A 24,095-nucleotide genomic window follows, 5' to 3' on the forward strand; every position below is an offset into this window, starting at 1 on the left:
GTCATACAAATGCATCCAGAAAGAGAAAATGATGAGAAGGTTGTTTTAGATAGTGTGATTAAAGGTACCCATAGTTAAAGAGGGCTCACAAGAACAGATGCCACTGCCTACGGGGCAGGCAGCAGTCTTTGGGTTTGTCTCCAAGGGGCTGGGCTATAGCTTCATACACCTTGATGTTATCATCGTGCCTGGGATAGATAAGGTCCAGAGGGATTAACTCATGCTGGCTAAATTCACAATAGACAGACCAATATGCTAGATCCCAATAGAGATGTTTTATACAGAGAATTAAAATAGGTATAAGAACTCAGGGAAGGTTTTGGGAGCAAGCTACTAAGGGAAAAGAAACTAGTGGTCTTAATCGGAAATACCATTATGCTATCATTGTCTGATGCATCATATTCATTAAAAAGATAAATTTGCCTAGAGAATTGTAAGATTTTAATGCTAGCTTGTCAGGGTACCCTAGTTTTTGTTGTCACTGAGGAAACTCTGGTTTCTTGGTTTTCTTCTAAACTCTTCCAGACACTATACTGATATTTAACTTCCTTAGACAAGTTCAATAGAGTTAATTCAATTACGCTAACTTCCCATTATTTCATTCCTACCGGGCCTTACTGCAGATTCACTTTGATTTCTTGATGGAGTCTTAAGAGACATTCTTATCACATGTCCATGATCGTTATTACATTGTCACCTTAAAAAATTACTTTAACTCACCCTGCTTCCAAATTCTAGGGCGACCTTTATGGTTCCTTTGTATTTCACTCTCTATTTCCTTGCCTTAAGCTCTAGGCAAACTGCTTGTTTTTCCTAAGCTTGCTCCCACTTCCTGGGGATGCCCTTGTGGCGGTGTTATTGCCCTCTGCTCGCTCCACATGGATTCGCAGTGCCGGTAGCAGTTGGTGCTCATGCTAACATGGGACACTGACATATGAAATCCACAGATCCCCCGGTTCATAATCAGTGGTCACTGCCACATGCTTCCTCTGCAGCCCCTTGGCCAGGACCCGGAGCGGTCTTATTCTAGTTCACTTTTTAGGGGCATCGCTTGGGGCTTGCCATCTCTCTCTGACACAGGCACACCTAGTCCACTGATCTCACACTGATTCCATTCCTCCTCCTGGACTTAAGTCTCTCCTTGCCTTTTCCTGCTCCAACTAAAATGTCATCATTCTGTACAGTGGTTTCTGAACGTGGAATTTGCATTATGGCCCTAGTTGGATCTGCTCCTTGAGTGCAGGGATGGAGACATTTACTTCCTTTAACTTGGATATTCATCAAAGGAAATATCCTCTAAATAAGAGTATGACTTTAGGAAAATCACCTCATATATTTCAGTGTTCTTACCTGTCAAAAGAGGGATAATTCTCCAGCCTACCTCACTGAGATTTTATAAAAGCTAAAAGAAATGAGGTGCAGAAAAACTTGGACCAAGTCACAGTATAACTTGAGAAATTTGAACTCAGATTGATATGGATGGAAACTGGAAATTTCCCTTTTTAACATGACTGTGTTGCTTCTCACAGGGAAATCCTGGAGGCAAGACCCTTGAGGAGAGACGCTCGAGCCTGGACGCTGAGATCGACTCATTGACTAGCATCTTGGCTGACCTGGAGTGCAGCTCCCCCTACAAGCCTCGGCCTCCACAGGTAAGAGCTATCTGCAAATAGTCACCACAGATAACCTGCAATTATCTGAAAGAACAAGCTGCTTCTTTTATCCCTTCCATTCTTTTTGGATTTTCTCAGAGTCAATGGTCTAAGTTGTCTTTTTTTTTTTTTTTAATTAGTTTTTTCTTTTTATTTATTTATTTATTTATATTTATTTATTTATTTATTTTTATGGTTGTGTTGGGTCTTCGTTTCTGTGTGAGGGCTTTCTCCGGTTGCGGCAAGTGGGGGCCACTCTTCATCGCGGTGCGCGGGCCTCTCACTATCGCGGCCTCTCTTGTTGCGGAGCACAGGCTCCAGACGCGCAGGCTCAGCAATTGTGGCTCACGGGCCTAGTTGCTCCGCGGCATGTGGGATTCTCCCAGACCGGGGCTCGAACCCGTGTCCCCTGCCTTGGCAGGCAGACTCTCAACCACTGCGCCACCAAGGAAGCCCCCTCCCCCTTTTTAAATAGAAGTTTTGTTTGCTTTTTTTTTTCTCCTCCTAAATTCTCATACCCTGATATACACTGGGGAGATTCTGCATAGAGGTTTTTGCTTAATATAGCCTTCATCCTTTAAGACTGTGTCTACACACGCCTCCCGTAAACCACTGCATGTTAATGGGTTTATTCAGCAGCCACGTTTTTGTTTGAGCAATCTCACTGTGCACACAAACTCATAATCACTGATATTTGGACAGTGCTTTACTGATTGTAAAATAAAGCACTTTCACATCTATTCACACTTCAGTGAAATACAGATATCTCAACTCTGAGATATAGATGGTGTGCTTATTTTGTGGATGAGGAAAGTAAGTTAGGACATATGACTACAATGTGAGCACAGCTGGACCATGAATTTAGACCTGTGTTTGATTTTTAAGTTCTAGAACCAGATTGAGGATATCCCTTGGAATGTTTTTCTTTTTATGCGAAAGCCATACTCAAGGGACACTGGTCAGTCACATGAGTAACAGTGTCCCTTGAGTATAGCTTTCTCATAAAAAGAAAAACATTCAAAGGGTAAAAAAAAATTCGGGTGGAGGGGCAATATAGGAGTGGGGGAGTGAAAGGTACAAACTATTGGGTATAAGATAGGCTCAAGGATATATTGTACAACACAGGGAATATAGCTAATATTTTGTAATAACTGTAAATGGAAAATTACCTTTAGAAGTTGTATAAAAATTTAAAAAATTAATAGTGATAACTCTTAAGTAGAACAGGTTGAGAATTCCACTTTTCAGCTGCCTGTTCCATTCAGAAATTAAAGAGTGATCCATTCTAAGTTCTTTATTATTCTAATTTAGGAAAGCAAGAGTTAATTGGGAGAAGCAGCTCATTCTTCTGAATGATCTTTACTCTGGTGGAACTAAATTAGATGTGTCAGTATTTATTGGTTAACATAATTATATGCTGTGAGAACAATAATCACACACTTAAAATATTAGAAGTATGTGCTAAGAGAAGATGACGTCTGCAGTAGACTGTGTTGTGTTGTAATCAAAAGGTACTTGAAAAGTCCTAGAAATGTAGACTGTTACTGCCCAATTTTGATGTTTCCATTTTTGATCCAAAGCAAACTGCAAAACCTGTTGAATCACCTGACTGCTTAAAGTAGGCTAGTAGGTCTGTGATTTCTCATTATTCAAGAATGTGTTTTGTGCTTTCCCCGAACCCACCTCTGAATCACCTTTGCAAGGCTGCTTTGACTCATGGATTGAGCAGAAAATGATCATATAGGTGGAATGTTTGTACAGTAAGTGGTCCAAAGTTGCTCTATTCACATAACAAGTTTGAAAAATATCTGAGCTCTTGAAAATAGATTTTTATGGGGCATTTTCTTCCTTTTTTGAAAGGGGCAATTTCCACTCTCAGATTTCCCAACTTTATTTCTGTTCACTTACTTATCCATATTTTTATTTGGGAAATGTGGCTTCATTCCACATTTTCATTCATTCAACTAACATTTATTGAGATCCCACTGTGGATTAGCCATTGGAAATATAGAGGTTAGTGTGTCAGCATGTTCTTGCTCTAGAGTAATCCTTAGTCTTACAGAAGAGACAAATGCATAAACAATTCAGAGGGACACAAAAGAAGAGCTTTGTTGGATGTGCTACTTTAAGTTATTGTGTGACTCACCAGATGTTGAAATTGTTGGGAAATCAAAGATAGGAATATCAACATTGTATTTTATACTTTTCTAGGGAAGTGTCAGGGAGGACTGCACAGAACAGGTAGAATTTGAGTTCCCTTGGCTGCATATGTCATGGGAAAGGCATGGGACTCAAATGAGAGAATAACAGGAATGAGAAAGTCAAGGAATGTTGAAAGTGAATGCCTTGTTGGAAGAATGAGGTAGTTCAATTATGATATAGGGCATGTAGAATACAAAGTGAATGGCAGATGAAATCACAGGCACTAATTTAATACCTAAGTAGCCTTGATGCCCAAGGACTCTCTCAGTAAAAGGAGAAATTTGGGGGGGAGAGACGGGTAGCAGCAGTGTTTCTGGCTAAAGTGGGTTTGGGGGGGTAACACCTTTAGCAAGTTTTACAGAAGATATAAATTGTACGTCTGTGCCAGCCACTGCCCAGAGTAATGCAATTAAACTACCTTAGTGTTTAGCAATAAAATTTCTGATCATTCAAAAATGTGTGTATTAGGGGGTGGTTTTAGAAAAACAGGTGTGAGAAGCTCGGAAGTGGTTGTGGGGTGAATTGCAGACTCAGTATGATCTGAGAGTATCACAGCTTAGATGTCATGTAGCCAAACTCTTACTTTACAGAAGGAAAGTTTTTGTCTAGAGAGGGAAAGAGCATTGCTCAGTGAGGCTCAGTTAGAGGTAGGATGAATGATTTTTTTCTGTTTTGCTTGAACCATGATGTAATGGTTCCCTGTGTATGCTAAGAGCAACCAAGGGACACCTTGGTTCCCTTTAGCATTTCAATTAGTTTATTCCAAAATATCTCTCTTTTGTGGTACTTTCCCTAAAATATGGCTTGGAAACATAAAGGAGTAGACAGATCAAAAACATAAAGGTAAACAGAAAATTTATGATAGTATAGTGTCTTTGAATAAATACGTGTCTAGATCCCACCCATCTGGCTTTCTACTGTTAATAAAAGTACAGCTTAGACTCTTGGGAAGAGCCACATGGGGTCACATTGAAATTCTCTTGATTTCTTAGAAGACAAAGGATAAATCCATGGACTTACCATTTTCTTTCCCTTCTCTTGACAAAACCAGGCCTAGAGTGCTGGCCTTCTAATTCCTACTACAAAGCTGCCTTTTCTTCCCTGCAGTGAGTTTAGTAGGGTTGGAGCTGGTACCTAGGTGACTTGGAAGAACTTTCAGATATTGTATATTAATTGTAACTGGGGATTTAGTACTTTTGAATCAAATTTCTTTGGAATTGAAATTTCACTATCCTCATTTAGACTAGTATGAAAACATTTGGAGAGATTCCAGGGATAAGAATAAGGTTGGACCTAGTTTGATAGTCTAGGCTCCCAAGTTTGCCAATAAGAAGAGCACTGTCTTCTCAATTCCCTGTGATCACCTCTCTAAAAAGAGCTCCAGTTGTGTGAATTCTCCACATCACCAGTCTGAGCTTCCTTTTCTATATTTCTAAAATGGGCATGGTAGCTACAGTTTTTCCCCTTTTGCAGAGATACCATATTGTTCTAGAGTTACAAGAAATAAGATGTTGGCTTTGAACAACAGTCCACTCAATCCTTCCCATTTTTGTTTTGGGATTGCTAGCTTGTGTCTGGAGCTTACTTTGAAGCTTCAGGTCTTTGAAGCTTTGGAGTTTATCCTTTCTGAATGCTGGTTGCGCTATCAGTGATATATTTATCTTTCTCATTTAAAGCATTTTAAAAGTATTGTAATTTCTTAGTCTATTTGGAAACTGAGTACATACATGCTGTTTGGTCACATGGACACATCTCAAATTGAAATTCCAGTGCTGCCACACTGAGTCCCTTTCACAGAGCAATAATCTATGAGGCAACCTAAGAAATTATTTCAGGTGTGTCTGTGTTGCATGGAAGGCTTTTTGTTTGGAATTCATGTGGCCTGAGGGCTTGCAGGCAGCATAATCAGGGTGGAGTTTTATGGTGCCGTGGATCTTCTATTCTCTTATGCTCCATGTTCTGGCTTGCAAAAGCCATGAGCAGCTGCAGGGGAGATTAATTAGGAATTAAATTTTTAATATTCCATATTATTTGTTGCAACCCAAACATGTAGGCTACTGGGAGATGAAGGCTGCAACATGCTGATGCTGTGTGGTAAGATGTAGACTATCCCTGCAGACTGGGACTTTGCTGCTGCTTTGTATGGCATCTTGGGAATGGAGATAGGAACTGGGTATTATACTGTTGAAAAAGAGAAGAGGTGTGGACAGTGTCATTTCCTCTTCCCATATTCAACTGGGAAAAAATGAGGTGCATACTGTGTTTTGCTTAAGAAAGAAAAACAGATTTGTCTATGTGTCTGTACTGTCTGCTTACTAATAGTTTTATCTGAGAGCTAGGGTCAAAGTTGAAATATAGTAGAAACCTCATATATGATACCAAATGGAGTGCAATAAAACAATAGAGGCAAAAATACCATTTTAAAAGAACAGGGGATCTAATTCTTTGCAGTGCCCATATTTAGGAGATCTGGGTTATTTTGAATTAGTCTGTACCTGCCAGGAAACCTCAACATTAAGTAACAATGAGGTGGCGGTGGTGGAGCGGTTAGCTGACTCAGAGTTGCATGCCCTGAGTTTGATGACGGGCAGCTGATTTTTAGATTGTATATAACTGCATCTCAATAACATGTATACCTCCTCCTCCTTTTTAAGAAGGTGATGTTTGTGTCTTATATGACAAGCATAATAAAGTTAACTTTTAATCTTGTTTTGAGCACCATGAAAATGTAACATTTTCAGAGTGGAACTTTAGGTTGAAGATCTACCTTGAATCGAACCTCTACAAAACTTTTGCCCCCAAATGCCCATTTTACTTGTCCCAATGTAAGGGTGTGCTCTGAGTATGTGGTGTAGGTTAGCTCCCAGCAGTGAAATAGGAGGAAGGTAAGCAAGGCAGCTGCTGCCGAGAGCACCCAGGAGAAGCCAGCTCTGCTGGAGCCTAGGGCAGGGAGGGGGCGTCTTCTGTGGTACCCTGGCCATGGTCCCTGGGGTAACCTTTAGCTGTGATATGTTTGCAAGACCTTGGCTCAGAGATGATTGTGTTACATTACACTGAGTCACTCCATCCAGGCATTGGTTTAAAAAGAAACTCACAAAGATGCCTGTTGAGCTTCTCCATTTTACAGCAGCATTTTAGTGGAAATAATTAGCCTTATGTCCATGCAGACGCACACATCACATTTGCAAAATTAAAGAGCTTTCTTGTCAGGACTGGTTTTCTTATTTCTGTCCTCCTCTCCCACTGTTTAAATATCTATTTTGGTAGTAGCCTTGGTCTCAAACCCCATGGTTCCCTTTATTCCCTTCTTCTTCTTCTTCTTCTTCTTCTTTTTTTTTTTAATTTAAAAGCAAATAAACAACAAAATACAAATCCGACTATATTTTTTACTCGAGATGATTAGATTTTACCATGGGAATATTGTGTTTTAAGAGCAAAAGCCGAATCTCAGATAAGATATTGTCACTGTTTTGTGCATTTTGACATCCATCTCCTTTATATGCCTTATAGCCAAACTAAAGTATAATGGTGATAACGATGGCCTATCTAGACAGAAGGTTGGAGGTGGTTAATAACTAATCCTACATGTCACCATTTGTCATGGTGAGTAACTGGCCTGTCCTCTCCACAAAATACCACGTTGGAGTATAACTGCTAAGTTTCCTTTCACACTGTGGAAGAATTACCAGGAAAGTTACACATCGCCTTTCAGTGAATATATCAACTACAAATATGAAACTTTAATTTGTTATGTTTCATAATTTGAACATACATATTTCCAGTTTACATAAAACTACAAACTGGAATTTTATTGAAATAAAAGGTACAAATTGGTCACTTACTGCTGTTGAGCCAGTAAGTATAATTTTCATCCGTTAAGTGCAGACAAGGCCACTTGTGAATTTTAGAATTTGACCTCTCTGAGGTCCCAGGCCCTCACCCAAACATGCACCTAATCTGTGCTGTCATATTGGGGTTCAAGACCACAGAATGGAACTGGATTATGTTTTGTTGTTCTAAATCACAAATTACTCAAATATAAAGTAAAAATTCTAGTAATTGTACCTCTCGGAGTATACCTTACAGAGACAGTATAAAAGTGCATAATGCCTTAAGCTTGAACAGTAAAAATATAATTGTGTTAAATACCAGAGTATGAAGTCCTTGAGGCAAGATTATCTTTTCATTTCCTGGCAAACAAGAGACATACAAATTCATATGTACTGAATAAATAAGTAAATATTGCCATCAAATCTAATAATGATGTAAGGATTCACACCCTAGAAATCTGCTAGAGAACCCACTCCGGAATTGATATCGAGTTAGTGTATGACATAGTTATAACTGCTTTCTGATTTTTCCGTAATTAACAGGTATTTGCACCAATAAAAAATAGTACAGCTGAGGCAAATGAGTTTTATAAGGACAACTTAATGGTAGCTGCTGAATCAGCTAAAATTTCTACCTTTACCCCTGCACTGCCTTATATCACTTGAAGGCAATGCACTTGGTTGAAAAGATGATATTATCTGGGGTTATAATTCAATATTATAACTATTCTCTTATTATTGGGTTGATATAAAAATAAATATCATGTTCTTTTCTGCATCCTCTAAGGAACTGCTGAAAAGAGAAGACCTTCATGTTACTCAGTGTTACCTAAAACAAAGATCAACACAATCAATTCTTTGGATTCAATGATAGGAGACAAAAAGTTACCTGACTGATAAGCTGATATATGCTTCCTTTTTTTCGGAATAAAAGCAAAAGTCTGCAGAATTATCATATGACTTTTGCTTGAGACTCTATGGTTCATCTCCTTCCTTTACCATATTATTTCTGATACCTCCTGACACGATATTTGAAATGATATAAGTGTATGCCAATTATAAGCTATTTCACAACTAATTAATTGCCTTAACCTAACTTGTGCTTTTTAAATGGAAATAAACTTTCTATCTATATGTCCCTGTGAACATCCTTAAAAATATGTAAACTTCATACTTATTTTAAAGAGATAATTTAATTCTAAATGGATTCTTTGCTTATATTGATGGTAAACAGTGGATCCATTAAAGTAACATATTCTGCTTGTGTAAGTAAAATAAAAGAATTACAGTGGGCTAAAGAGAATATTTATTTGTTCCTTTTAAGAAATGTGGTGTTTCAGAAAGCTTGAAGTACTAGTAGTGAGACATGTAAGCCTATTACCCGAATCATTTGTAAGTTGTCTTGAACTGTTTTGAATTCCATCTTGATATTGTACTACTTATATGAAAACACTGGAAAATGTTATTTCTCAGGTACTGCTAGAGGTGCAGTAAGGAGTCTTCTTGGCTCTCTCTGCCACCCAACCTACACAGAGTGCTGTTTTATTTCCTAAATGGCCGATGTTAAATTGATCCTTACCAAGGCAGTCAAAGCCAGGGAACAGATTTTACAAATAGCATCCTGGATGACATAATATTCTATGTAATCCTAATTGTAGGGCTCTTTTCTCATCAGCCAGCCTAGCATAGCTAAAAATTATGTTGCTTTACTTTGTTTATAGGGAAGTCTACTTGTAGATGAGACCTCACAACCAGCGCATGGAGGAAAAAAAGAGGGAGGTTCAGGGTGGTGTGCTGGCAGCTGTGTTAGAACAAGTTTCCTGGAGTACCTTCTGAAGGAAAGGTGTGAATGGAGGTGCATCATTCAGCCATCACCTCTCCACCACACTGCATCATATCAATGGAAAAAAGAGAAAGAAACTATAAAATTTATTACCAAAAATGTGAGAATTCCCTGGTGGTCCAGTGGTTAGGACTCTTTGCTTCCACTGCAGGGGGCACGGGTTCGATCCCTGGTTGGGGAACTAAGATCCCACATGCTGTGAGGGGACCAATAAATAAATAAATATCCATTCTGAAAAAAAAGAAAGGAAAATCTTCATGGAAACCTGCCATGCATGTGCTGCTGTCTCTGCCTCAAGTTGCTTAGTGGGTGCGTCTGCCCTTAATTTATTAAAAAAAAAAAAAAAGCAAAAACCAAGAAACAAAAATGTGAGGAAAAGACAGAAATGTAGCTTGAAAACTGGGACTAGTAAAGGGTGGCTTTTTGAAAAGGGAAAAGCGAATTGAGAAGGTGGCCATTGTGTATGTTTTACTAAGAGCTCTCTTATTCATTGATTGGTTTGTTCACTCATTTAGTGTTTTCTTTTGTTCACTGATTATAACTGAACATAAAATCTCTGTTGAATTGTTGAGTGATATTAGAGAAGACCCAAATAGGTGGAAAGATATTCGGGTTCTTTGCTTGGAAGATACAATATTGTTAAGGTGGCATGATCCCCAAATTGATCTGCAGATTTAATTCCTGTCAGAATTTTACAGTTATCTTCTTTGTAGAGGTTGGCAGGTGAAATATAAAATTCATATGTAAATTCAAGGGACACAGAATAGCCAAAACAATTTTGAAGGAAAAAAATGCAGAGGTTTACCCCATTTCAAAACTTAATACAAAGCTACAGGAATCAAGCAGTGTGGTACTGGCATAAAGTATACATATAAGATGATGGAATGGAATTGAGAGTCCAGGAATAAACCATTACATTTATAGCAATTGATTTTTGACAGGGGTACCAAGATATTCAATGGGGAAAGAATAGTTTTTTCAACAAATAATGCTGGGACAACTGGATATCTACATGTGAAAGAATGAAGTTGGACACCTCCCTCATATCATATACAAAAATTAACTTAAGGTGGATCAAAGACATAAATATCAGGAGTAAAGCTATTAAACTCTTAGAGGAAAGCATAGGAGCAATCTTCATGACCTTGGATTAGTCAGTGATACCAAAAGTACAAACGGCTAAAAAAATTTTGATAAATTAGACTTTTTCAAAATTAAACACTTTTGTGCTTCAAATGATACCATCAAGGAAGTGAATAAACAACCCATGGACTGGGAGAATTCATTTGCAAATCATATATCTGATAAGAGATTTGTATCTAGAATATATTAAGACTCTTACAACTCACTAAGAAGACAAATAATCCAATTAAAAAATGGACAAAGGATCTTAATAGGCATTTCTCCAAAGATATACATGAAGCTAATATGCATAGGAAAAGATGCTTGACATTATTAGTCATCCAGGAAATAATCAAATCAAAACTACAATGAGATACCACTTTACCCACACTAAGATGGTTATAATACAAAAGACAGACAGTAACACATGTTGGCAATAATGTAGTGAAATTGGAATTGTTATACGTTGCTGGTTGATTGTAAAATGGTACAGCCACTTTAGAAAAAGTCTAGCAGTTCCTCAAAAGATTAGACGTAGAGTTATCATATGATCAAGCAACTGTATTCCTAATTATATATCCAAAAGGATTAAAACATGTATCCACACAAAAACCTGTCAGTAAATGTGCATAGCAGCATTATTCATAATAGCCAGAAAGTGGAAACAACCTAAACATCCATCATTCGAAGAATGAATAAACAAAATGTAGTATGTCCGTAAAATTGAATGTTATTTAATCATAAATTAAATACTGGTACATGCTATAACATATATGAATGTTGAAAATTATGCTGTATGAAAGAAGCCAGACACAAAAAACTTCATGTAGCATGATTCTATTTATACGAATAGGCTAATATCTATATATATAGAAAGATTGGTGGCCACCAGTGACTGAGGAGCGGGGAGAATAGGGAGTGACTACCAGTGGGGACAATAGTTATTTTGGGAATGATCAAAATAGTCTGGAATTAGATAGTGATATAAATATATTAAGGAACACTGTACATTTTTAAAGAGTGGATTTAGTGGTATGTAAATTATATCTCACTTAAAAGTTTAACAAATAAAGCTCTATATCGAGCAGTGTGCCTGGAATACATAGATAAAATTGTGCATGGCCTCCGCCTTAAAGAAGCTCACAGTCTATTGGGAGAATACAAACTGACAATTACAGCACAGAGTGTACATCCTAAGGAAGAAGCACATATAGAATCCTTCTGGAAGAGGAAGAGGTAGAACTCAGCCTGGATGTCGTGGAAGCTGTCTGTGCCTTCCATCCTTACTTGGATAGGAATCTCTGCAGATAGGAACAGACTTCTGTGCAGCTCCAGAGAGCAGAATAAAGCCTAATATTTAGAAGCCAAGAAAGGGAATCGACAATACAGTATAAGGACAGTACCTTTCTACCAATAAGGACAGTTGTTCAATGCAGGCTGCCTCAGAAAATGGCAAGTTTGCCTTCATTGGAGCTGGTTGAAATGATACTCTGGCATTTACCAAGTGAGTTATTTAAACTCTCTAAAACCTCGGTTATTAACCTGAGTTAATAATACATCTCAGAATTTACATGAGGACCACATGAAATAATGGGTGTGTGTATAATGTGTGGATACACTATCTAGCACAGAATGACACTGTTATTACTGTCGCTCTCACCACCATCATCATTATCAAATGAATTTTGGCAATAATGCCGGAAAAGAATTCAGGCAACAGATGGGAGAATTGGTTTGAATGATGCTAAGATTTTGTGGTACTCTCATTCTTGGTCACAGGGTTTGGAGTTTTCTGTTCCCTGATATAAAACTTGGAAGGAAAGACAGACCTTGGTCCTATTCCAGGCCCCCAAATTGACTATTTCTGTGTCTAAGACAAACTACACAGCCTCAATAATGGTTTTGTGCTGTTTGCTATAATAGCTAGTATAGATGTGTGATTTTTTAAGAATTGTTACTGACAATAACCTTCAATGACCTTGGAAGATGGTCTTTACGAATATGAATAGAACTCAGATGAACACTGAGAAGGGCTATAGGTGAAACAGTGTGAGGGTGAAGCAGAAAGAGACTACTTCCTCAACCTTGCAAAAACATGTCATCTCTTAAAAACAAGTTGGACAACTTGGTTAGACCTCTGGAAACAATTATTTAAGATGTCTTACAAGGTCCAGAATTTCCATGACTGGCCAAGATATCACTACCTCTCTTTGGGTCTGTTTCAATATCTGTAAACTGGACTTGAGGAATGAGATGATCTCTCATGGTGTTTTTAGCTTTGAGCTGGTATGGTTTTTGCCCTGTATAAAAGAAAAAATATGTATATATTGATTTTTCTTTCTGTCCTTTTATTATTTCACTATAGACGATTTTTCTGTACGACTGGTTTGAAGTTTCTGGGAGTCATTATGTGCGACCAGAGGAAAGTGTCTGCAAATTGAAGGGCCAAGTTCATGTTTTTCAAGATAATGTGAACCCAGATTCATGGTGTTCAGGATGATTTGGAACCAGCCTCCTAGAATTTAAGATTATTCAAAATGCTGTATACTGTAGTGATTAAAATCATAGATCCTTGGACCAGACTGCCTTGAGTTCAAATCCCAACTCTACCATTTTCTGTGTGACCTGGGATCAGTCACTTAAGCTTTTTGTACCTCAGTTTTTTCACCTCTATAATGAAGATAGTTACAGTATCCACCTCATAGGATTGTAATGAGGAATAAATGAGTTACCATGTGTAAAGCACTTAAAACAGTGTTTGGTATATAGTTAGCACCATTTGCAGTAGCAGATCTTATTATTGGGAATTAAATGCTCATGCCTATTTTAAAATTGTCCAAGTTGTTGCTTTTATGTAAAAAAAAGATTGATTTATAAATTTGGTCTGTCATCACTATACAACTCTGAACAGATTATCTGTCTTACATAAAGTGGAAATCGTTCTTACAATATGCCAAAGAGTGTGGGTCTAGCTGTTCCTCAGCTTCTGTCCAGTTCTTTTGATTATTTTAGTGGCTTCTAATGCATGGATTCTAAAGCCAAAGCTAGAGCAAATAACCTTTCATCTGACATACGCATGAATCATCAACATCTATTTCTGTGGATTATAGGGTAATCCCTCTGATAACCAAATAAGGTTCACTTTAAAAACAAAAATCATGATTCATAGATTATCAACTTGTCACAATTTAATAAGCCTAGTATTGGACTCTTGGTATAGTTTATTCTCATTGTTTATCACCGGCACAGAGACTAAAGCGTGGACAGCTATGGTCAAGTTACTCTTCTTCTGGATGCCCTGGCAGGTTTGTTGAGAAGAGTGCTGGCCTCCACTCTCTGAATTTCTGTTGCAGTAGATCTGCCGTGATTCTCAAGAGTTTGCATTTCTAAGAAGTTCCCAGATGGTGCTGATGTTGGGACCGTACTTTGAGAACCCTTTAAAGCAAACATTGATTTGTCAGTCAAATGTTCTATAAGCAGCGTCCTTTCCCTCCTTTGTCTCACCTCTGCAGCTGTATTCTCCGAAGGCTCGCTCTAGTGTCAGTAGCGGACACTAGCCTAATGTCTTCATTTTCTAGAGGAGGAAACCCAAACTCAGAAGTATTTCCCTCTGGTTACACAGTAAATTGACAGAATCTGGAAGATTTTTGTTTTTAATTGAGAACGATTTGCATCTCTAATTCTTAGACTAAGCATTTAGATTTAGAAAACTAGCATTCCAATTCCAGCTCTGCCATGTTAGGAAGTATGAATTTTAGTTGCTTTATCTCTCTGAACCTCATTTTCTTCATCCACGATATGAATACCTCCTCTGCTTACCATATATGGTTTTGTGAGAAGTAAATGACATACTGTGCATTAAAGTGCTTTGTAAATTATGAAGTGCTATACAAATATTTTTCAAACTCATTCCAGTTTTCAGATGCAATATCATGTTAAACATAATATATTTTATGATAGGCACATCATTCTCTCACTCATCTAGGGTAAATATTGACATTTGTAACTGATTTTGGGAGGAAGTAGTACATTATAAACCTGTCACCTTTTGCATAGGATATTTTTCATTTCCTTCCAACATTGATTTCTCTGCTAATCTGCTTTTAAAACTAAGCAATTAGAAATTGTCATTTAGCTATTTATGCATCTGAATACTTACATATATGTGAGATGTCATCATACACATATGCATGTACTATGAATTCTTCTCCTAGTATCCTTTTATGTAAGATACCTGCAAGTCACATTTATTAAGAATGAAATACGTGAATTGCTATTTTGCTTGAAATGAATCTTTTTTTTTTGCATTTACGTTGGAAACAGAACTGAGTTGAGCTAACAGAAATGGATTCTGCTCCCAGTTCTGCAATTAACAAGTTGTGTAAAGTCAGTCAATTCCTCTAAGGCTCAGGTCCCCATTTGTAAATGAGGCCAGATCTTACTCACTGCTTCCACTCACAGTGTCTATGGTATTAGAGTTATAAGGCAGCTTTTAAATGATATTTATCACCTTCTTGAGAAACTCTAAACAGAGTGTCCACATTGACCTGGATCTATTCTAATAGTATATTTTCCTTTTCATGCCTCAGACCTAACTGCTGTTTGCATTTCATATGATGCAGTATAACTCCACCATCCCTTTCCTTCAGGGTCTGACTGGGTTTCTTAGGGCTGTGATTCTGTTGGTATGATTGAAAATGTAACAAGACTGTGTCTTGTTTTGGATCCCCTGAGATAGAGATGCTGGGTGGTGTGGGTGGAGACAAGGCTTTCATGTTTTTAGTGAGTTTTTCCTTTCAGTGATATTCAGAGGATCTCCCTTATTATTAATGCATAGTAAAAAGTATTAGTTCTCTATTGCTGTGCAACAGATTGCTTAAAAATCTAGCAGCTTAAAAACAGCACACACTCTCACATTTTTTTTTGTGGGCCAGGAATCTGGACACAGCTTAGTTGGACCATCAGTTCACAGTGTCTCCCAAGTCTGCAATAAGTGTATTGGCCTCAGAGTCTACAGTCTCATCTGAAGGCTCGATTGGGGAATGATCTGCTTCCAAGCCCAGCTGGTTGTTGTCAGCGGTTCAGTTTCTCCTGGGTTGTTGAACTGAGAGCCTTAGTTTCTAACTGGCTGTTGGCTGGGGACTGCTGTCAGCTCCTGGTCATGTGCAGCTCTCCAACATGGCATCTCATTACATCAAAGCATGGAATCTGAGAAGGCAAAAGGTAGAGCCTGCTCACCAGATATAAGTCGTAATCATGTGAAACCTAATTGTGAAAGTGATATCCCATCACATATACCACATTCTGTTGGTTAGAAGTAAGTGACTGGGATCAGACCACACTCAGAGTGAGGAGATTATGCAAGGCTGTGAATACCAGGAGGCAGGGATCACTAGGGGCCATCTTAGAAACCTGCCTACCATAGGAGAGGGTGAAGTAAGACTTCTTGTGCACAGGGATTTAACACAAACGTGAATTTGCTTGTGGAATCTGGTGGATGTGTGAGTCAAGGACAGAGGAGGCAGGTAGGATATCAAAAGAAGAATCCAATCTGGAAGGAATAAGAGGTAATGAAAGGCTCTAACAGGTGTAGGAGGATTTCTACTCTCTGAGAATATTCAAGCTGTGTGGGGTTTTAGAGGTCTTTTGATCTAAACACTTCATTTTCTCAAGGACTCCAAGGCTCATAGAGGGCCTTGCTCAGGCCACAGGGATTGTAACTGAGCCAATAGTTGGATCAAGTCGTCAAACCTCTTTGTCCAGATTGTCAGCATGATATAATGGAAACAGCTCTGGATTTGGGGTAAAAAGATGTGGTTTCATGATTTTTGATTTGCCTCTGAGTAGCTGTGTGACCTTGATTGATTTACTTTCTTAAGATATGGTTACTCAGTTGGTAACATGGAACTATCATTTGTCATGTATACTTATTTGTGTGTGATGAACACATTGACTCTTGTTTGTGAAAATTCCTTATAACCTATAACAGCCTTTTAGAAAAAACTATGTTTTTGTTGAAACAAATGATGTGCACAAAACAAACACCCCCTTTTCCCAGAAAGGGTGAATATCAGTTCATAAAAATACAGATAATTTTGTCTATTTCTATATCTGCATCAGTCATCTATTGGTACATGATAAACTACCCCAAACGTAGTATTGTTTATTTTGCTCACAAATCTATAATTTTGGTACTGCTCCATGAGGATGGTTTATCTCTGTTCTGTGAAATATGGCTGGGTGGCTTGACTTGGGGGTGGAACATTCACTTTCAAGATATGTGACTACTGGTTGGCAGGTTGGTGCTGGGAGCTTGGCTAGAGCTGTGCATCAGGAATCATGGTTTCTCCCCATGTGGTTACCTCCACACACTACTTGGGCTTCCTTATAGCATGGTGGTTGAGTTGTGAGAGTGAATATCCCAAGAGAACAAGGTAGAAATGCATGCATTTTTATGACCTAGTTTTAGAAGTCACATACAGTGTCACTTCCACTGTACACTGTTGGTTAAGATAGATAGTCACAAAGGCTCACCCAGGTTCAAGGGCAAGGGACATAGACTCCACCTTTTGATGGGGTTGTGGCAAGGTTCTACAATAGCATATGTGCAAGAGATACTGTTGTGGCCATCTTTGGAAAATATAATCTGTTGTTGTATTGTATTGTACTGTACTGTATCATGTCATAGTTTATCCTATCATATTATAATGGCCTATGTTATATTTTATTGGTTTCCATTGTTGAGTATTTACTAAGTGCCAGACATGTAAGTTCTGTAATTCTCTTAGCGTTCACTTAATTTATACAACAACCCTATGAAGTAATCATTATTCTCATTTTCACAGATGAGAAAACCAAGGCACAAAGATGTTAAGTAAGTTACCTAAGGTCAAACCAGCTCATAAGTGGCAGAATTCAGATTCTAATCTGATCTAGTTCTGGAGCCCATACTTTTAACCACTCTACCTGATGACTTCTATGTTTTTATCTATATCTCAGATCCTTGTCCATACCATGCTCTTACCCACACCTTTTCCATCCCCATCTCCATCTATCTACCTTAAAAAGAGTGGGTAGTTGGAGAAGCAGTATTAACAGGGAGGGATCACATGCAGACGCAGTACTGCCTTTGAAAATGATGGGTCTAAGCCTGTCCCCAGGTGCTCCAGGGACCAATGCTAGGAGGCTCCAAGAAAAGAAACAACATGCCATTAGTTCCATCCAGAGATTGCAGTGGTCATGATGATTTTTCCTTTAATTTAAAAAGGCATATGAGAGTCTGGGGAAAGCCAGGGAGAGCAGCTGAGTAAGAAGAGACAGATGAGAAGAGAAAATGGACAACAGGGGACAATATTGGAAAACTAAAGAAATTGAGGGGCATCTATCCTTGTCCCACCGAAGCTCAGCTACTTGGTATTCTGCCTGGTGACCTATCCAGCAAACTAAATCCTATACTGGAACTGGTTTCTATGTTGGAATTTTTATTAAAGTCTAGCCCCAAATTGAGAAAATTACAGCTAATTATGTATTAATTTGTATCAGTTTTTAAAACTTATTTATTCATCAAATTGTATCACTTCTTTATTCAAACAACAATTGTTAAGCCCCTGCTGAGTACAGGATGCTGCAGTTTAAAATCAAGGGGGTCACAGTTCTTACTGTTCCCCATCCCACAAGGGACTTCTAATGTAGGAAACAGATGCCTAAACAGATAACAGCGGTATATGACTAATACAATGAACAAAACTTTATGGATTCATAGAGGAAGGTGCTCCAGTCCCCTCCTGGAGAGGTCAGAGGAGGCTTTCCAGAGGTGGCATTTACGTAGATATATTAAGGAACTGGAAATAGTTCAGCCTGGTTGGATCTCAGGGTGCGTAGGGCAGATGTCATGGCATATGCCTGGAAAAGAAGGCAGGTAAATGTTAAATGTTTAAAAGGTAAACGTTTCTGCAAATGCATTCCCTCATTCTGTCTTCCTTTCTGCCTTATAGACACAGTGATGACTCAGGACCGGGAATCTCAGGCAACAGACAACAAACATACACAGTGTTACATTTCTCTGTGATCCCTCTATCTATCTGTCCTCAGTGCAAATACCTCATTGCCAATGACTGACCTAAACGCTGTCAGGATGGGGGCTAGAAAGTCATGTGTTCTATCAGGGTAAAATCACACCAGTCATAAGTCACTAGAGCCACTAGGGTCAACCTCTCCTCTCACATCCCTTCTTTATAAAGCTGCTGGGCCCGTCTGTAGCAGTGTCCTGTGGTAACAGTCATGATTTGGAAGTGCTTCACTGCACAAAAACCACATTTACCGTACAGTGTCTTTTTGATTATTTAGCACATATAGGTTGTTAATCCGTCTAACATAAGATGAAATTTAGGTCCAGAAATATGAAATGTCTTGCCTTCATTCTCACGAAAAGCAAACTGGAGAAATCATTGCTTAAATCCACATCCTCTGTCTCCAAGTCCCAACACATTTCTAGCACATCGGTGGTCCTCCATAGTGTGACCTCCGTTCACATGAACTCTGAGTTGGAAGTTGGTATATAAGATGGCTAAAGTGAAACAGCTCTGGTTAAAATATGGAGTTGGGACTCGAGCATTGCTGAGTGTCATCCTGCTCGATCCAGATGCTGCCCTGAGGCATCTCCATCTCTAATGTGAAAACCAGTCCCACTGCACTGTGCTAATTCTTCATGTCCTTCCTTGGAGCCCTCAGGAAAGACCAAATGATCATTTTGCTTCTGAGGGTGGGATTAACAAGGGGTACGAGTCACTCACTGCCCATGTGGGGTCAGTCGCACCATTTTCCCACTGATCCTACTATGAGTTCCTGTGGCTCAAAGCCCAGCCCATGAGAGAGTAAAAGAACCAGAAGATGATGAAGGCAGTTTGGTGTAGTGGGCAGAGCATGTGAATTCTTATCTTAATTCTCCCCCTAACTTGCTGAGGGATTTTTAGCAGACAAGCTATTTCCCTTCTCTTGTGCCAGCATTTCAATTCACAAATGAAGGATTTGGATTCCAAGTCCCCTCGGGTTCTGTTAGAAAATATTCCATGAGGCCTTCATTCCTTGAGGAAGATACATAGCTTGTCCTACCTCAGACCCCAAAAGGATCAACCCTAGTGTTTCCCACTCCCTTTCATGACCTCCTATGGTAGATACTTCAGAAGTGTCATGTTTCATGGATAGAGAGAGCTTGGCCTGCTGAGTTGGATAAATTATCATCATGTAGGAATTAAGTACTTACTTTTTGTCCATGTGTTGGGTCATTGGGTTCAAACATTTCATTAGACTTCCTGCCTTATATTGCTGCCTTGAATGTGGGGATAATAAGTGAGGAAATCCTGGGGGTGAAGAAGAGGGAGGGGAAAGGCAGAAAAGGAGAAGGGCTATGAATGTAAAAATTGCCACCCACTGTATCTCTTGTCCTACAAGAATCAGGACAGATTTGACTCAGATCTAAAAAGCAGGAAGGAGGGCAAGGTAGACACCAGGAGGGGCATGGATGGTATTGATGGCAGAGCCCTTTGTAAAAGGCTACATATTTCACCTTTCCTCTGTCCAATACTACAATGTGGGAAGGGTCCTTGGAAGTCCTCTGGATCAAGCCCCTCAGTCTCAAAGAGGAGGACACCCAGTCCTGAGCTGGGGACTGACGTGCCCACTCACAATGCTGCTGCACACTCCTTTCACAGGCTAGTTTGTAGAGAACGGCCTCCACTGGAAAGCGGTGGGTGCGGGGGCCAGGTGGTCCTAAGATGTCCCAGAAAACTGTGGGTCCATCTAAATAGTCATTAACAGGTGCTTGGTGCTAGGGGTGAGACCTAACTGAGAAGAAATAGAGACTCCCACAGGAATGGCAGGAAAAGAAAACCACGAGCTTAATATTTTGATAACAACAGGTGCCACTCTCATTTCTGGAATGTACTTAACGTGCTTAGAGCCCTTGAACTTATGAAAATATTTATGAGATGTTCCAATACAAAGCAGTTTCCCACATAAGCTGGATGTTGGTGGACAGTTTAAGAGAAGTCTTTGTTTTGTTTTACTCATTAATGATTCCATTTTTGTTTTGTTTTTTTGATTTGGAACATTAAGATATGGCAGTACTGGAATATACTATCTCCCCTCATATATTAAAGCTCCATATTATTTTTTAAAAATCCAAGAAAGATATAAATTGATGAGGCCTCACTGTGGTGATTCTACCTCTCCAGATCCTTTTTTCTGATGCCATGGACACCATCTGAAGACATTAGAGGATGTCGACTTGACTGGTATCTCAGAAACCTGCAAACAGTCGTTTTTAAAAAATAATTTTATGTAGTTTATGTATCTTTGGTAGCTCCAAGCCGGATTACCAGACAATTCTGCTTTATAACAGTGGCCTGGCTTTACCACTGAAGGCTACAGCATTGTGCTTTATCTCATCATCTCCAAGTATAGCATGTGAGGTGAAGAAAAGACTGATAAACCCGATACATACAAACTCAGCTTCCCTGAGACTGAGGAGCACAGAGGCCTCCACCACCACCCATTTCCTTTTCTTTATGGGGGAATGAGGTTCTTCATTAACAATTAAGTTTATATTCTTATGACCACCTCACAGCCTTTTCCTGAAGTGGGTAAGAAATATCTGAGCACAGGCTCACCTGTTTATGCTCGTTCCCTGTCCAGCAATTTCTGAGAAGAAAAGACCTTAGAGTGGGAAGATAGATTTGGAAACTTAATCTAAAGATGTGTCATTATTGTGCTATGAGATATCTAATTGCCCTTCTGCTTTTTTTTTTTTTTTAAACAAACACAGGATATGCATTTCTAAAGTGTTATCTGTCAAGGCCTTTATTTTTATTTGTAAACTAGCTTCTTCCCGTCTACCTGACCCTGAGTTCTTTAATTTTTCCTTCACCCCTTTCCTAGCTTCCCCAACCCTACATGCACACAAGCATACGCACATTCACTTATATCCCCATACTCACACATTTATACAAACACATCATATACACACCTACGCTTATGCAGCATACGTGTGCATATAGAGTTATGTACACACAGTCACACGCAGACATACACATGTGCAACACACCCCCCTCTACACTTAACATGCATATGCACACACCTTACACATATAACAGAGATGCACACACAGATACCCATACATTCTGAGCACTACTTAGAAGTGTGATCTTTACTGTCTGAAGACGTAATAGTCATAGTCTGCTAAATGTTTTGCGTGCATCATCTTGTTTCATGTTTATACTTAAGAGGTGGTACTAGTGGTATCCCAATTGAACAGAGGAGGAAACAGGTGTGAGAGGGGGTTAAGTCAGTTTTCCAGAGTCACACAGCCCATGACTGTGTAAGCAGGAATTAGAGCGGTGGCTGTCTGATTCCAAAGCCCATGCTTCTATCTACTACACAATGGTACTCTGAGATAGTACTGAGAAAAGATTTGGCCACTTGAAAGACTCTTCAAAAATAAGTCAGAATTCTTTGCACATTGAGATTTATATCAAGTAACTTTTCCAGACAGGGAGGTGACCTATTATGGTAGGAATAGATCTGGACTAGAAATCAGAACATCTAGGTCCTTATCACTCTCTCTGTCTCTTTCTGGTGATTTTGGGCAGGTACATTATGGGAAAATAATTCAATTTATAACCACATAGAGGTGTAATTAAGCTCTGTTGAGATGGTCCTGTAAGAGGTCTGTTGGAAAACACGCAAAATTATCTGCATTTGTGGTATGGCTATTTTTGTCCCCTTACCTCTCACACCATCTTCTGCGATTGACCTTGTTGCCTAGTTGTTTGCCTGGGGGTGGGGAGGTGGGGGAAGCCATGTCAGATCTCATCAGTGGCCTCTTGTTTATTCTAGCAAACCCTTGGACTGGCTTCACTATTACCTCATTGCAGGGATATTCAGAGCCAAGACACAGCTTTTAGCTTTTGTGTACAGTTCCACTCCCTGCAAGAACCAGTATCTTAGGCTTATTCAGCAGTATCTTTTCCAAAGCACTGCCACATATATGTTGCACTTTACTATAACTGAGAACACTGAGACATATCACTGCCTTAAATTTACAGAGTATTTAGAATATTTAGAAGATAGGGGATTTAGTAAAATAGGACTTATACTTACCAGTCAAGTTGTCTTTTCTTTAGTTCATCACTCCTACCTTGGAAGTTGATGAACACATGGAGGTTCAAGTTGGTGTGCATTAAAACATTAGTGCTAAATTTTCATTGCTACTTTTGTGGAAAGTAGTGTTTGTGACCTCTGTCACTGTATTTACATCATCACTTGCGCACTGGTCATGAAGCTTTCCTGAACTTCATGTGGGTCTCCGATGATGTATTGATAGTATATTGACAAGGCGCTTCTATGGTAAAAGAAAAGGGATGTTGTTGTGGTGTTAATGTGACCAAGGTAATTCAAAGGCAATCTTACTTTATCAGAATCTTGACAGAACTCCTTCTCCCCATTTGACACTCTCCACAACTTTTTAAATTGAAAAAATCCTCTGTGTTATAAATAGTGATTTGTGCAAAGTTTTAAAAGTATAACTCAAGATAAAGCAGAATAAGAAATCAAATAAACAAAAACTAGCAGTGCAACAGTTTTTGAAAAATAAGGCAAACAAACCAGGTTTTGGGGTATTAACCATAGTGGCTAGGCCCTAAGCACTCATTTAATTTTGGTAATTGAGACCTTTATAAAGCACAGATCAGCTAGTCCATTGCACTTACAGGCTTTAGGTTACTGGAGAGTTGACTGGAAAGGCTGCTGGTTAGAGGTGGTAAGAAACATAGATCATGGTGAGAAAAGTTGTGTGAATGAGTATCCCTTATTTCTAGAATGGAGACAATGTAGCTGTGCTTCTTAACTCACGGGGTTGTGTGTTAACTGAGATGATATCAATGAAAGACATAATAAATATGTCTCCAAATGTTAGTTGGTGTCCATGGATCTTTTGGCAAAGTTTCGCCTTATGATCCTTAGGGAGCTTGTTGTATCTACAGTAAGAAACTGGATCATAGGATATTTTCAGTAAGAATTGTGTAAGTTTCTACATAGTGAAGTAATATCAAACTTAATAATAAACCTAGCTGTTTATAGAATATCTAATATTTCCAAATATTTAAAAAACATGTTGGCCTCTCGTCAAACTAACAGATATGTATGGAACAGATACTATGTTAGTCACCAGGCTGTAAAAAAGAAACCTTCCCTTTAGAAACTTACCTTTTAGTAGGGAAACTATTACATATACAGTAACAGAGAATAGAGAGGAGGAGCTTTGGTCCATAAGAGATGAATGGAGAATATACAGCTTATGGGTGTTGGGGGGTGAGAGGGATGGCAGTGGCTGTTGAAGAGTCACTTTCTGCCAGGGAGATTGTTGAAAAAAATCAACGCTGAAAAAAATCA

At 38.9% G+C, this 24,095-nt stretch overlaps 1 protein-coding gene across 8 annotated transcripts in view; it reads left to right on the forward strand.

Annotated features, from left to right (window-relative positions):
* The window catches only part of LOC118894686 (LIM domain containing preferred translocation partner in lipoma), a 697,996-nt gene that overhangs the window by 332,237 nt on the left and 341,664 nt on the right, over positions 1-24,095 (forward strand). For all 8 annotated transcript variants that reach the window (XM_036851114.1, XM_036851111.1, XM_036851112.1 and 5 more), the window contains one exon: positions 1,530-1,652. In XM_036851114.1, coding sequence (XP_036707009.1) covers positions 1,530-1,652 — 123 coding nt within the window. The remainder of the gene's footprint in view (positions 1-1,529; positions 1,653-24,095) is intronic.

This window comes from Balaenoptera musculus, chromosome 4 (assembly GCF_009873245.2).
Source record: "Balaenoptera musculus isolate JJ_BM4_2016_0621 chromosome 4, mBalMus1.pri.v3, whole genome shotgun sequence".
Taxonomy (NCBI): domain Eukaryota; kingdom Metazoa; phylum Chordata; class Mammalia; order Artiodactyla; family Balaenopteridae; genus Balaenoptera; species Balaenoptera musculus.